The sequence below is a fragment of the Carcharodon carcharias genome, chromosome 4 (genome assembly GCF_017639515.1).
Source record: "Carcharodon carcharias isolate sCarCar2 chromosome 4, sCarCar2.pri, whole genome shotgun sequence".
Taxonomy (NCBI): Eukaryota; Metazoa; Chordata; class Chondrichthyes; order Lamniformes; family Lamnidae; genus Carcharodon; species Carcharodon carcharias.
In genome coordinates this window covers 113817122-113831851 of record NC_054470.1, presented here as the reverse complement: position 1 = coordinate 113831851, position 14730 = coordinate 113817122, and the positions used below count along the sequence as shown (strand labels likewise).

At 44.6% G+C, this 14730-nt stretch overlaps 1 protein-coding gene across 1 annotated transcript in view; it reads right to left on the bottom strand.

Moving 5' to 3' along the window:
- The window catches only part of LOC121276872 (amyloid-beta A4 precursor protein-binding family A member 1-like), a 157356-nt gene that overhangs the window by 40217 nt on the left and 102409 nt on the right, over positions 1-14730 (bottom strand). The window contains exons 6-7 of the mRNA XM_041185463.1: positions 9943-10088; positions 1360-1446 (exon numbers count right to left, since the gene is read on the bottom strand). Coding sequence (XP_041041397.1) covers positions 1360-1446; positions 9943-10088 — 233 coding nt within the window. The remainder of the gene's footprint in view (positions 1-1359; positions 1447-9942; positions 10089-14730) is intronic.

The window sequence follows — 14730 nt, the reverse complement described above, 5'->3', positions numbered from 1 at the left end:
AGAGGTTACCCTAGCTGATCAAAACCATAATCCTCTCTCCTCCTACCGTCAACCTTTCGCAACTTATGTTTCTTTCTCTCTTTCCCCTCCTACATTTGTTTAATTTTTACTCTCCTCCTTTACACAGAGGCACGACTCATACAGGCAAACAAGCCATTCAGCCCATCGAGTCCCTGCCGACTCACTGCCCAGTCATTCCATTCCTTCCTGCTCCAACCCCATAACCCTGCAAGTTTATTTCCCCCAAGTGCCCATCCAATTTCTTCTTGAAATAATTCATCATCTTTGCTTCCACTAACTCCGTGGGCAGCGACTTCCAGCACATTACCACTCGCTCCATTAACAATGCTTTTCCTCGCACACCCTCCGCAACTCTTGCACAAATCTTAGTTCTCCGACAGCTAGTCCTTGTACCATCAGCTAATGGGAACAGCTTGCCAACCTTATCTAAACCTGTCATAATCTCATACAACTTTAAAAATCTCCCCTCAATTCCTTTCACTCCGAGGAGAACAATCTCCAACTCTGACCTTCTAGCTAAAATCCTTCATCCCTGGAACCGTTCTGGCAAATCTCCTCTGCACCCTCCCAAGGACCGTCACATCCTTCCTAAGGTGTGCTGACCAGAACTGGTTGCACTGCTGTACTTGTGGCCTAACCAGAGCCTACGAACATATGGGGATAGGAGCAGAAGTAGGCCATTCGGCCCTCAAGCCTATAACTGCAAATTTAAAGACACCAACTGTAAAGACACCATTCCTCAAATAAGATATCGAACGAATAGACTGAAACCGCCCAATCCCCTACTTTATAAAACACATAAATAGTATGTCAATGATTGAGAATTTAATGAACTCAACCTGATAACGTGATCGATGGATTTTAATACAAAATGCAGAGTGCAGTAGATCTTTCATTTTTATTCTGTAAATTAATACATTGCATTTTGCAATGTATTGTAATTGTTTGTTTAGTGAAATATCCATAATTGTGCAATCCTTATATTATTTTATATTTTATTTTTATTTTAATGGTTTTCTATAACTGTGTTATGAATTATGATGAGTGGCTTTAGTTATATCGTCATCACAATTCGACACATTCAATAAACTAATTATATATACAATTTTGTAAAATGGGACCTTTGGTCTCAGGAGGTTCCAATTTGGTGGGGGGTGGTGGGTTTGGGGAGCTAGCTTCTTCATAACGTTGAAACTCGGTGAAGGAACATTCAAACCAGCCAGGATGTGTTTGCTCCTTGCAAATCAATTGCAAGATTTGTTTTAAACCAATGGTTTTTGAAGACAAACGGAGGACTTCAACATGCTGAGGGTCTTATCTTTCAATCCTGGCACTTACCTGTGAGTCAGCATTGAGCACCTTAATCCTCTGAGTCGAGATGAAGAGGTCGACTTCCGTCATCGGCTGGGCCTCCCCTTCAGCTGCCTGTAACAGGAAAGAAAGTGCAAGTCTCAGGAGACCATCACTGAGGCACAGCTGTTATTAACACACATACGCCCGTTTCCAAATATGGAGATTAGGAACTGGGGGGAGGCCATTCAGCCCCTCAAGCCTGTTCTACCATCTAATGGCTGATTGGCATTTCAATACCATTTTACCCCCACCCCCCTTGGTTCCCAAGTACCATTTACCTAACAAAAATCGCAGAGTTTTCAAAGGACTCCCAGCCTCGACAGCTTTTTGGGGTGGGAGAGAGTTTCAGATTTCCACTACCCTTTGTGTGAAGAACTGCTTCCTGACATCACCACTGAGCAGCCTGGCTCTAGTTTTGGTGTTATGTCCCATTGTCTTGGAATCCCCCTTATTTTAAAGTCTTACTCCACTGAGCCCATGACATTGAACTGATAGGCAGGTAATTATCTGAGCTTTAGTTATTACGGACTGCTGTATCAATTTAATGGCAATCAATATTAAATTTGCACGTATAGTAAAGGAAGAGATGGAGTTTCGCATCAGCCAAATGCTTGTGCATTTTAAGCCTAGCTAATGCGATTGGTTTAGATTCTGTTTAAAAGGATAAACTGAAAGAAAGCTGGGTTTTAAATGCATTTGGAAAAGTATAGAACAACAATCCGGATAAATAAAAAAAATAGGTTTTCAATACATTGATAAGGCCTTGGTGTTTGGGTGATAGGCTGCACTGACAGAGTGTTAAGGAGATGCTTTCTACCTTATGATGAAGCAGCAAGTGAATGTTAAATGCTACCCATCAGAATACAGAATATACAGCTGGCAAGTTACCCAAGGTTGATCTTGTGTGTAACAACAGCAAGTAGGCCATTCAGCCCCTCGAATCTTTCCTGTCATTCAGTGAGATCATTGCTGACCTGAATCTTGACCCCATCCACCTGCCTTGGCTCCATATTCTTTCACATCTCTGTCCAGCAAAAATCTATCAATCTTAGATTTAAAGTGATTAATTGAACGAGCAGCGATTGCTTTTTATGGGAGAGAGTTCCACCCTTTGCTTGAAGAGGTGTTTCCTAGCCTCTCTCCTCTGATTTTAACTCTGATTTTAATGTCCCCTTATCCTAAACTTATCCCTCCCACAGTGGATAAACTTTCTATCTAACCATCTCAAAATCCTAAAACCCTCAACCAACTCAGCCCTCAACTTTCAATATTCCAGGGAATACGAGTTTAGCTTTTGTCATTGTTCCTCATAATCTAACCCTGGGATCCCAACACCAGCAGTTAAGTGTGTGAACAAGTTCCTTGTCCATGTTGTTACAGGGTGATGATGATGAGCTGAAGAATGAAAAAAAAATCTGAAAAAATAAAAAGCAAAATTAATTGAAGTAAATCTCATGACGTAACTTGAGTATTTACACAGTGTTTACAGCACAGAAACAGGCCATTTGGCCCAACTGGTCTGTGTTGGTGTTTATGTCGCACACTGACCTCCTCCCAGTCCACTCCATCTCATCCTATCACCACATGCTTGCATTGCTTTCTCTCTCGTGTTTATCCATCTGCCCCCTAAATGCCTCTATGCCAAACACCTCAGTCAATCCTCGTATATCAAGGCTTTAAACTCCAGGTTCGAAAAGGAGCAGTTTTAATAAAAACCCACCAGATCACAAAGCAAAGACAGAAAAGGGGGTGTCTTAGAAAACCCCTTTTCAGATGGGTGCGAAACGTACACAACATGCTACATTACAGAGAAAGGAAGGGAAGAAACAAGATGGCAATGTTTTGCTTTCTCAGTGTCACTGGAGGAGAATGTGGAAGGTTATAGGAAGCAAAACAAAAGAAAAGCTTTGGGGATCACCCTCTTCCTGTTTTTCATTGGCAAAAAATAAATTTAAAATAAAACAAAGCTTATTGTCAGAGGAGCAAGAAACGTATAAAACAAACAAACTCACATCAAAATACACTCTCAACAAAAGCATTGAAAGACTTGGTCTAGTTTTATATCTTAAAAATCCAACACAAAAACTTTCTGCATCCAGCAATCTGCAGGCAATCAAAGTTGGTGGGGTGCGAAGTACTTCCTGTTGTGTAAGGTGAGGGAGGCAGAGGGTGAAAAACAAAAAGGAAAGCAAAAGGTTTATCAGCAGCTACTGCTAAATAAAAAGAGTAGAATGCTTGACAGTATCAATTAAAATGTCACCATTTAAATATGGCCCAATTTCAGTCAGCACTCAGCAGCCTCGACCCATCTCGTCCTTGCATTCCTCTCAAAAGTGAAAAGAAAGAGTTTAACTGAAGGAATCAGAGTGCTGGTGCTTAATTCCAACGTGATTTGAAAAGATCAATTGCCTTCTTCGGTCCTTTAACTTCTTCAAACTGCGAGGCCATGAAATTTATATTGGCAGATTACCAGGAGCACGCCTGAGAAGCAAAAGGGGAAATGACTAAATGGCACACCACGCAGACACTGGCAGCAACCTGCAAGCAAGAAGCGACCGAGGTGATACTTGACTGCATTCTGCGGGACTCTCTGGATGCAGAAAAGTAAGCAGCAAAAACAAAACATAAAAAAACCCCAACGAGTTTCAATAAGTTAACAAAAATAAAAGCACATGGCAAAGCAAAACGAAACAGGCACAACATCAAGCTGATGAGGTACTACACCTTCTTCCTGCTTTTGGTCAATTTCTGGGCCATCTGCTTGGCATGAAATAGACAAGAGATAGGAGAACAGTTAGAGTAAAACTGGCAGGTACACTCGCTGAGAAGCAATTCCAAATTGGAGAAGTTGCTTGGCACACAAGGATTGACAGGACATGCAGTAGTGACAAAAATAATGGTAGCAAGTCTTCTGATTATTGTTAATTTCCACATGAGAATTACAGATGTGCAGAAGGTCAAATGTGTTTTCCTTTACAACTTTTTAGTCAAATGGTAGGCAAAAGTGGCTGGATTTGAGGGAACAAATGATCACTTTCCACAAACCACTGTCACTACATGTTATTTTGCCAAAAAGAACCCAACAAGAAAAACAGAAACATCTAGGATTATATAACACTGCCACAATTACATCAAATTACATAGAATGTGCAGGCCATTCGGTCCATGCTGCCGTTTATGCTCCACATGAGCCTCCTCCCACCCCTCTTCATTTCACCCTATCAACATATCCCTCCATTCCTTCCTCCCTCATGTGTATGTCCAACTTCCCCTTAAATGTATCTATGCTATTCACCCTAACTACTGCCTGTGGTTGTGAGATCCACACTCTAACCCTCTCTGGGTAAAGAGGTTTCTCTTGAACTCCTTAACAGATTACTTAGTGCCAATCTTATATTTATGGGCCCCTAGTTCTGATCTCCCCCACAAGTGGAAATATCTTCTCCACATCTATCTTTTCAAACCCTTTGTAATCTAAGGGCTTCGATCATATCACCCTTAGCTTTTGCTTTTCTAGAGAAAAGAGCCCCAGCTCCAGCTGTGCTATCATTCTTGTATATTCTTTTTGCACCCTCACCCTCTATAGCCTTTTTGTAATATGGCTACCAGAGCCACACACAGTAATCAAACAAAGTCTAAGCAAGGCAAGTTTAACAAAGCCTCTCAAGTTCTCAACTTAGAATCGAATCCCAAATGCTTTGTTTATTAACTTTTGCCACTACCTCGAGTGACTGTGTATCTGTACACTACCCTCCCCACCCCACCCCCAACCCCCTCAGGTCCCTCCGTTCTACGATTCCGCTCAAATTCTCGTTTTCCAAAGACCATGAGGCCTCCATATTGTTTCTGCCAAAATTCACCACCTCTCACCTATCTGCACCGAAATTCATTCGCAAAAACAAGGCAGCTTGCAAGACTGGGTAAGTGCTGTAACAATCTGGCTGCAACTGTTAAGATTTTATTTTCTCAAAACTAGGTCATTCTTTATTAGTAAAGCTTACACGTGTAGGAGAGAGAAAGAGAACATTCTGCATTCTTGAGCAGTCCAGCTGTAAATGGTGCCATGGATAGCAATACTGAATTATTGGCACCTCACATGCACATTGAACCCTGAATGAACATAAAAGGCCCAGAATAGAGTGTTCAGCTTATCATCAAACAGAATAAAAGCTTCAAGAAGCAAGGACAGTTCCTCGTGTGAAAAGCACATTTGAGCAACAGTTCAATTAATGATTTAAACGCTGCAATAAAATGTGGTGAAACTTCAATGTCAAAGCCAAATTTACCGAACATTGGAATTGCTAGTGAACTTGAACTGACATCAAAGGTAGGTTTCAGCCATCAATTCATGCGTAGCTGAGAATCAGCCAGTCATGAAGAATTTTGATAGGATAAATGAGGAGAAACTGTTTCCACTGGCAGGAGAGTCAGTAACTAGAGGACACAGATTTAAAGTAATTGGCAAAAGAACCAGAGGGAGAGATGAGGAGAAGTTTATTTTTGTTTTAAAAGCAGCGAGTTGCTGTGATCTGGAACGGGCTGCCTGAAAGGGCAGTGGAAGCAGATTCAACAATAATTTTCAAAAGAGAACTAAATATTGACATGAAAAGGAAACATTTGAAAGGCTATGGGGAAAGAGCAGGGAGGGGTGGGACTAATTGTATAGCTCTTTCAAAGAGCCAACACAGGCATGGAGGGCTGAATGGCCCCCTTCTGTGCGGTATCGTTCTATGATTAAAACAATAGAAATTGATGTTTCCTGATGTGCCCACTGAGGATTTTTCACAACCCTGGGTCACTGTACATGCAAATCTCTTTACAATTCCCAAAACCTGTGGAACTGAAACTAGGTGAAAAAAAATCCCTTGGTGTGTAGAACATCAATAATTCTACGATTTCCTTTTCTTTGGTTCTTCAATAAACTGAAAAAAAATATGTAATGAGACATTCTTAAAGCGCAGAATGCATCGTTTAATGAAAAATATAGGCTTTTGAAAAAAAAGAGGCAAAGGGATTGGATATTTGTAAAAGATACATTTAACATAATTATGGTGAAAGCACATCAGCACTTCACTGCTTCAATACTTGAAACATTCAGAAAACATCAACTAGGTCTGTGAAAATTGTAGTGAGGAATTATCGTGTGGCAGTAATCTGGATTGTCAAGCAATCCTCCAGCCCTAGGAAAAGGGGGAGGTGATTTGGAGTCGACTCTTTAAAATTATTTGGGAGTCCACATGATATGTACTAAAGGCTTTCAGTGTCTTTTGGGGTCAGTTGAATATAAGTGCTGCCTCTCCAGCTCGTATTGTGCTCGTTGCAGTCTTCATTACACATTCAGCAGATTTTCAAAACACCTAGAATTACACAAGGCCCGGCATAAAATCAGGTCTCTCAGCCCTACTGGTCTGTGCTGATGTTTCATGCAATTCTCCTCCCAGCGTACATCATCTCACGCCATCAACATGTCTTTCTAATCCTTTCTCCCTCATGGGTTTCACTAGCTTCCGCCCTAAATGCATCTATGCCATTTGCCTCAAACTGTGGTAGCACGTTCCATGTTCTTACCACTCCCTGAATGAAGCGGTTTCTCCTGAATTCCTGATTGGATTTATTAGTAATTATCTTATATTGTCGACTGCTAGTTTTGGAATCCTCTAGTGGAAACTCTCTGCGTCTACCCGGGTGCAGCCACTTCATAATTCTAAAGGCCTTTGTCAGGCCACCACTCAGCCTTCTCTTTTCTAGAGGAAAGAGCCCCAGCCTGTTTAGTCTTACACAATACTTGTAACCTCTCAGTTCTAGCAATGGCCATTCTTTTTGGCACTTTGTCTAGTGTCCCTGTATGTCTGTAAGAACCTCAGGAGAAACAGAAGCTCCAGGGTAGAGAACATGGAACAAGGGCAGATTTTGTTTGGTCTGCCAGATGGATCAACTCAATGGAAAATGAATGGGACCATGGTGATGGATGTTAAATGGAGGCAAAAGTTCACTATTTGTAGGCAGCACTGTGTTTTCCAAAGACTTTCAATATTCAAACTCATCCCAATCTAAATGGGGGCAAGAGGGTCAAGGGAAAAGAAAAAGAGGAAAAATATCAACATTTATGAACTCAAACCTGTGGCAGACTACCCAGTGATGTTATTTTACTTGCACATGAATTAGAATGGCCCAGAGCGCACTGCTCAAACAATGGTGAGTTTAACAATGTTCGTCATTATTAATCACCCAGCAACTTGAGCAGAGGGATAGATTCCCTGGGAGTTGCAAATCAACACAAGTTGTTGGACATTTCATGGTAAGCTTTGCAAAAATAGAAGCTCATCCTTTGCCTCTCTGTGAGTTTGATGAATTTATTGCTTAATTACCCATTAAAGCTGCCAAAGAAAAGTAGGGCTGGTATTTAATAGCATGAGGACCCATTTAATGAGGAAATTCAACTTTTCTGGCCCAGGAAGAAAGGAATTCAAACCATGGAGTCTCATTCCTGCAGCTCGTAAAATACAAGATGTAATTTAAAAAAATTTTTTCTTTTTCTTTCAGTGTCTTTATTTCTCTCCCTCTTTCTTAATCCAATCTTTCTTTCCCTCCCCTTATTTCTCTTTCTGTACCTGATTTGATCTAATTCACCCCATTTCCTTCTCCTGTGTTCCTCTGTTTCATTCTCCATTCTTAAATCGTGTTAGTTAAGGAGCTGGACTGGTGGTCCTGTGTGAGGTCCCAGAAGCAATGTTGCCTTTGTTGCACTGTTATCAGCTCAAAGCACATTTGAGTTAACGGGTGAAGGGAAAAATCTAACTAATGAGGCTCACTTCAGGAAAATCTGGGCCGGTACACTTTTCAGGGATTTAAACAGGGTAGCATCCGGTTGAAAGACTGGCTGACTGACAAACTTCAAACCCAAAATACCCAATCAGATTCTGATCCTGAGATTTTAACCAATTGCAGAGTACGGTACCACTGATCCACTGTGCTTTCAGAAACTCACTCTGCTCTCAGTCACTACAAATGTTTTGATGGTGTCTGTTGACACAGGAACAGGAGGCCATTAGGCCCCTCAAGTTTGTTCCACCATTCAAGGCTAATCATTAGATAATACAGCTGTTGGACAGGCTCCTAACAGTTGGAAGGCCCATTTGGTAAATCGAGAATATTTTAATCCCTTTGGGAAAAAATAGTTTAAAGTAAATGCACATCAAGATTAAAACCTAGGTTAAAAAGAATCAAATGTCCTGTAATTAACAATTTAAGGGATTTCATGGTTAGCAGAAGATCCTGAAAGACGCATTATGCAGAGCTATGAAAAGCTGAAAAACCTTATTGCTTGCAATCATGGAGGCTTTTAAAGGAATACAATCGCATTTCATAATTAAATCTCTCAGGCAAAATACCATGAGGGAAAAAAGGCAAGTCGATATCTCTTCGACAACGCACCAATCAATTGGGATTATGCAAGAAAAGTTAAATGACTGGATTTTAACAGTTGGTGTTCCAAAGTTGCCCAGATGCTTCATTTCTTGAGTATGATTTTGCTATAGCTTTAAATTAAGAACATTGCATCTCTAAGAGAAACCTATGACTGGTGTTTTCCTTTATGTAGATTGATTTAACATTTAGAAGGCGTGTTAATAACTCTGGGCAGTGCTTCCCTCCAAATGAAAGCAACACTGGGCTCCATAGCTCACAAGGGCAAAGGCTGAGACTACAGGCAGACATAAGAGAAAGAGAACGAAAGAGACAGAGAGAGCAAGGACGGGAAAGATCAAGAGAGAATGAGAGAGTGAGTGAGAGAACGAGAGAGAGCGAGGGCAGGAAAGGGCAAGAGAGAATGAGAGGCTGAGCAAGAGAGAATGAGAGTGAGTGAGAGAAAGAGAGGGATACAGAAAGAAAGTGAAGAAAGAGAAAGAGACAGAGTGAGGAAAGCGAGAGAGAGAGAAAGACAAGATTTGCAGTTTTGTAGCACCATGACCTTTGGATGTTCCAAAGCGCTTTACAGCCTACGATGTACCCTTTGAAGTGTAGTTACTGCTGTAATGTAGGAAATGCTACAGCCAATTTGCGCACAGCAAGCTCCCAGACAGAAATGTGATAACGACATCAACAACAACTTGGATTTATTTAGTAAGAACTTCCCAAGGCATTTCACAGGAGCAATCAAACAAGACTTTGACACCTAGGGTAGATGGCCAAAAGCTTGATCAAAATGGTAGCACCAAAAATTTGCTTTGCTTTTAAAACAGTGACATGCGAGAAGAACTCCCGTGCTCTACTTTGGAACAGTGGCTGTGGGATCTATAACATCCATCTTGAGGGGGGCAGATGAGGTCTCTGTTTAGTGTCTCACGTAAAAGGCGGCCAGAGGCATTATCAAGCAAAACTTCAATCCTATCCACTGGAATCTATGCAAAATGGTCAAGAGATTAGAAAGAAATGTTCATTTTGATGATGGCTTCCATTTTGCTGACGTGTAAGCAAACTCTGTCATTTCCAATGTTAAAACTACGGATAATATTCCTGTCAAAGAACACTTAATGGTCACAGGCAACACATGCAGAAGCAAGTTCTCACCTTGATTCTGCTGACTGCCTCCTGGGCTTGCATCATCCGCACATTTTTGGACGGGGTTTTGTCAGAGAGCAGCTGGGTGGAGCCCAGGTAGTTGGCTGCAAAGATGATGCCATCAATCAAATCTTCTGGGTCGCATGGCCCAGGGACTGCAAACCCAGAAAACAAAACCAGTGAGAATCATAAATAGAAAGAATTTTGATGGGTAATTTGGGACCATGGTTTGCCAATTTTGATTCAATAGAATCTGCGATGACTCATGACCTCCTGCCCCTAACCTCTAACCAGTCTTTATTTTCCCTGATAATCTTTAGAGCCAACAATCTGAAAAGTTCCAAGAATGCTAAATGCTTTCTTTTTGATGTCCCCGACAACTTTCCACGTTGTTGATAGTGTCTAGGAGGTTAGCTTTTCATTTACCAGACACTCCAAGATAATCTTGGAGAGTTGATGCCCCTCTCAGATGGTCACAACCTCCACCCTTTGTTCTTCACTGAATAAATAAAACCAGAAGCAGTTTATAAACTGTCCTGTGTCACCAATCAAAACCATACTGGATGGGTTCTACTCTTTAGCCTATTCTTTCTCCAACCCCAACATTAACCTCACTCCAGATTTTCACAGCACAAATATACCTTGGTCAAAATTATTCATCCATTCCTTATTAAATGTTTGTCCATGCATAACGCTATTTAACTGCCTAAAATAATGTTGTCTGATTGTTATTCCAGAGCCAGGAAATAAAAAGGCAAGGCCTAGTATGTGATTGTCACATAGAAGGTAACGCACAGAAACAGGCCATTTAGCCTATCTGGTCCATGCTGGTGTTTAAGCTCCTCCCACCCCTCTTCACCCTATCAGAACACAAGTGATAGGAGCAGGAGTAGACCATACGGCCCCTCAAGCCTGCTCTGCTATTCAATAGGATCATAGCTGATAATCATGGCTTCAACTCCGCTTTCCCATCTGCTCCCAATGTCCCTCAATTCCCTGAGAGACCAAAAATCTGTCTATGCCCACCCGAAATACAATCAACAATGGAGCATCCACAACTCTCTGGGATAGAGAATTCCAAAGGTTCACAACTTTCTGAATGAAGAAACTTCTCCTCAACTCAGTTCTAAACAATCACAGCCCCTAATCCTGAGACTGTGGCCCCTTGTTTTAGATTCCACGCAACAGGGGAGACAATCTCTCAGTGTATACCCGGTAAGAAAGGAGCTCTGTTCACTTCCCTCCATCAAACGTTCAGAGTGGGGATGATCGCTGATGACTGTACAATGTTCAGCACCATTCGTGACTCCTCACATACTGAAGCAGTCCATGTCCAAATGCAGCAAGACCTGGACAATACCCAGGCTTGGGCTAACAAGTGGCGAGTAACATTTGCGCCATACAAATGACAGGAGTGCCATCTTGTTGGAGGTGATCTTGTTGACCATCTCCAACAAGAGAGAATCTAACCATCGTCCCTTGACGTTCAATGGCATTACCATCACTGAGTCCCCCACTATCAACATCCTGGGGGTTATCATTGACCAGAAACTGTACAGGACCAGCCTATTAATACTGTGGCCACAAGAGTGGGTCAGAGGCTGAGAATTCTACAGTGAGTAATTCACCTCCTGACTCCCCCAAAGCCTGTCCACCATCAACATGGCACAAGTCAGGAGTGTGATGGAATACTCTCCACTTGTCTGGATGATTGCAGCTCCAACAACACTCAAGAAGCTCAATAACATCCAGGACAAAGCAGCTCGCTTGACTGGTACCCTATCCACCACCTTAAACATCCTCCCCCTCCACCACCAAACCAGAGTGGCAGTAGTGTGTACCATCTACAAGGCGCACTGCAGGAATTCACCAAGGCTCCTTCAACAGCAATTCCCAAATCTAAGACCTCTACCACTCAGAAGGACAAAGACAGCAGACACATAGAAACACCACCACATGCAAGTTCCCCTCCAAGTCATTCACCATCCTGACTTGGAAATATATCCCGTTCCTTCACTGTTGCTGGGTCAAAATCCTGGAACTCCCTCCCTAACAGTACTGTGGGTGTACCCACACCATATGGACTGCAGCGGTTCAAGAAGGCAGCTCACCACCACCTTCTCGAGGATAATTATGGGTGGCAATAAAAGCTGGCCCAGCCAGCAACACCCACATCCTCTGAACAAATAAATAAACTTTTTTTTTTGACAAATTACAAATGTAGGAACACAGAAACAAGAATAGGCCATTTAGCCCATCAAACCTTTCTGGTCCTTCTATTTCTTTCTCCCTTGAGTTTCTCTAGCTTCCCCTTAAAGGCATCTGTTTTTTGTTGCTGGTCTATGATTCTCTTCCACAGGTCGACTTCTATGAAATCTTTTCCAGCTGAACTATTTATACAGTTCTCACACAGCAACAGTTTCCTTCCTTTATGCCTCTGTATATTTTAGAATTAACACTTCCTGGAAACAATGATTGTTCAGGAATATCGTCAAGTGAACATTTGTTTCTTGATGAAACCATTTTTTTTTTTTAAAAGTGCACATTTTCTGTTTCTTTTTAATCTCCTCTCACCGGAATCCAACATTATCAAATCCTGGAAGAAGATACAAGAATTGCATTTCTATAGCATCTTTGATAGTCTCAGGAAGTCCCAAAAGGGCTTTGGGGCCAATGAAGTGAAGTCACTGTTGTAACATATGACTTACATTATAACGTAACGTAATAATCTGTGCACAGCAAGCTCCCATAACCAGTGGCATGGTTGTGACGAGATTTTTGAGTTTTTGTATTATTCATGCCAGGGGTGTGTGTGTGTGTGTGTGTGTGTGTGTGTGTGTGTGTGTGTGTGTGTGTGTGTGTGTGTGTGTGTGGGGGGAGGTGGTGGTGAGCAGTGTTGGGGGTGGGGGGATGAGCAGTATCAGGGGAGGGTGGGCAGTGTCGGGGGTGGGGTGAGCGAGCAGTGTTGGGGGTGGGGGGGTGGTTGTGAGCAGTGTTGGGGGTGCGGGGGGGTGTGAGCAGTGTTGGGGGTGGGGGGGGGGTGTGAGCAGTGTTGGGGGTGGGGGGGGGGGGTGTGAGTAGTGTTGGGGGTGGGGGGGTGAGCAGTATCGGGGGAGGGTGGGCAGTGTCAGGGGTGGGGGGGTGTGAGCAGTGTCGGGGGTGGGGGGGGTGTGAGCAGTGTTGGGGGTGGGGGGGTGAGCATAATCATGGGAGGGTGGGCAGTGTCAGGGGTTGGGGGGGGTGAGCAGTGTCAGGGGTGGGGTGAGCGAGCAGTGTTGGGGGTGGGGGGGGGGTGTGAGCAGTGTTGGGGGTGGGGGGGGGTGAGTAGTATCGGGGGGGGTGTGAGCAGTGTTGGGGGTGTGGGGGGATGTGAGCAGTGTTGGGGGTGGGGGGGGTGAGCAGTATCAGGGGAGGGTGGGCAGTGTCAGGGGTGGGGGGGGTGTGAGCAGTGTCGGGGTTGGGGTGAGCGAGCAGTGTTGGGGGTGGGGGGGGGGTTAGCAGTGTCGGGGGGTGAGCAGTGTCAGGGGTGGGGGGGTGTGAGCAGTGTCGGGGGTGGGGAGGTGAGCAGTGTTGGGGGTGTGGGTGGGGGTGAGCAGTGTTGGGCAGTGTGGGTGGGGGTGAGCAGTATTGGGGGGTGTGGGTGGGGGTGAGCAATGTTGGGGGGTGTGGGTGGGGGTGAGTAATTTTGGGTGTCTTGGGGGTGAGCAGTGTTGAGGGTGGGGGGGGTGAGCAGTGTTGGGGGTGTGGGTAGGGGTGAGCAATGTTGGGGGTGTGGTTGGGGGTGAGCAGTGTTGGGGGGTGTGGGTGGGGGTGAGCAGTGTTGGGGGGTGTGGGTGGGGGTGAGCAATGTTGGGGGGTGTGGGTGGGGGTGAGTAATTTTGGGTGTCTTGGGGGTGAGCAGTGTTGAGGGCAGGGGGGTGAGCAGTGTTGGGGGTGTGGGTAGGGGTGAGCAATGTTGGGGGTGTGGTTGGGGGTGAGTAACTTTGGGTGTCGGGGGTGAGCAGTGTTGAGGGCGGGGGGGTGAGCAGTGTTGGGGGTGTGGGTAGGGGTGAGCAATGTTGGGGGTGTGGTTGGGGGTGAGTAACTTTGGGTGTCGGGGGTGAGCAGTGTTGAGGGCGGGGGGGTGAGCAGTGTTGGGGGTGTGGGTAGGGGTGAGCAATTTTGGGGGTGTGGGTGGGGGTGAGTAATTTTGGGGGTGAGCAGTGTTGGGGGGTGGGGGGGCAAGCAGTGTTGGGGGGTGGGGGTGGGCTGTGTTGGGGGGGTGAGCAGTGTTGGGGGCTGGGGGGGGCGAGCAGTGTTGGGGGGTGGGGAGTGGGCAGTGTTATGGGGTGTGAGCAGTGTTGCGGGGGTGTGAGCAGTGTTGGGGGTGTGGGGGATGTGCAATGTTGGGGGGGTAAGAAGTGTTGGGGGGTGAACAGTGTTGGGGGTGTTGGTGAACAGTGTTGGTGGGGGTGGTGAGTAATTTTGGGGGTCTGGGTGGGGGTGAGTAATTTTAGGGGTCGGGGGGTGGGGGGGTGTTGAGCAATGTTGGGGGTGTGAGGAGGGGGTGACCAATATTTGGGGGGGGGGGCGGGGGCGGTGAGCAGTGTTAAGAATTTGTTGTACTGCTCCCTCACTTAATCACAAGGTCAGTGTCAAAGATAGTCTCGGAGGGTCTGCACTGTGTAATGCAACCCACTGGAAGTTTAAACTTACTGGGTAAATACTGCACATGGGCGCAGTTTGGAGCTTCCTCTGCACCCAACACATAACAGCAACTAACGTCTCAACATTCACCACTCCACTGACAGAGGATCT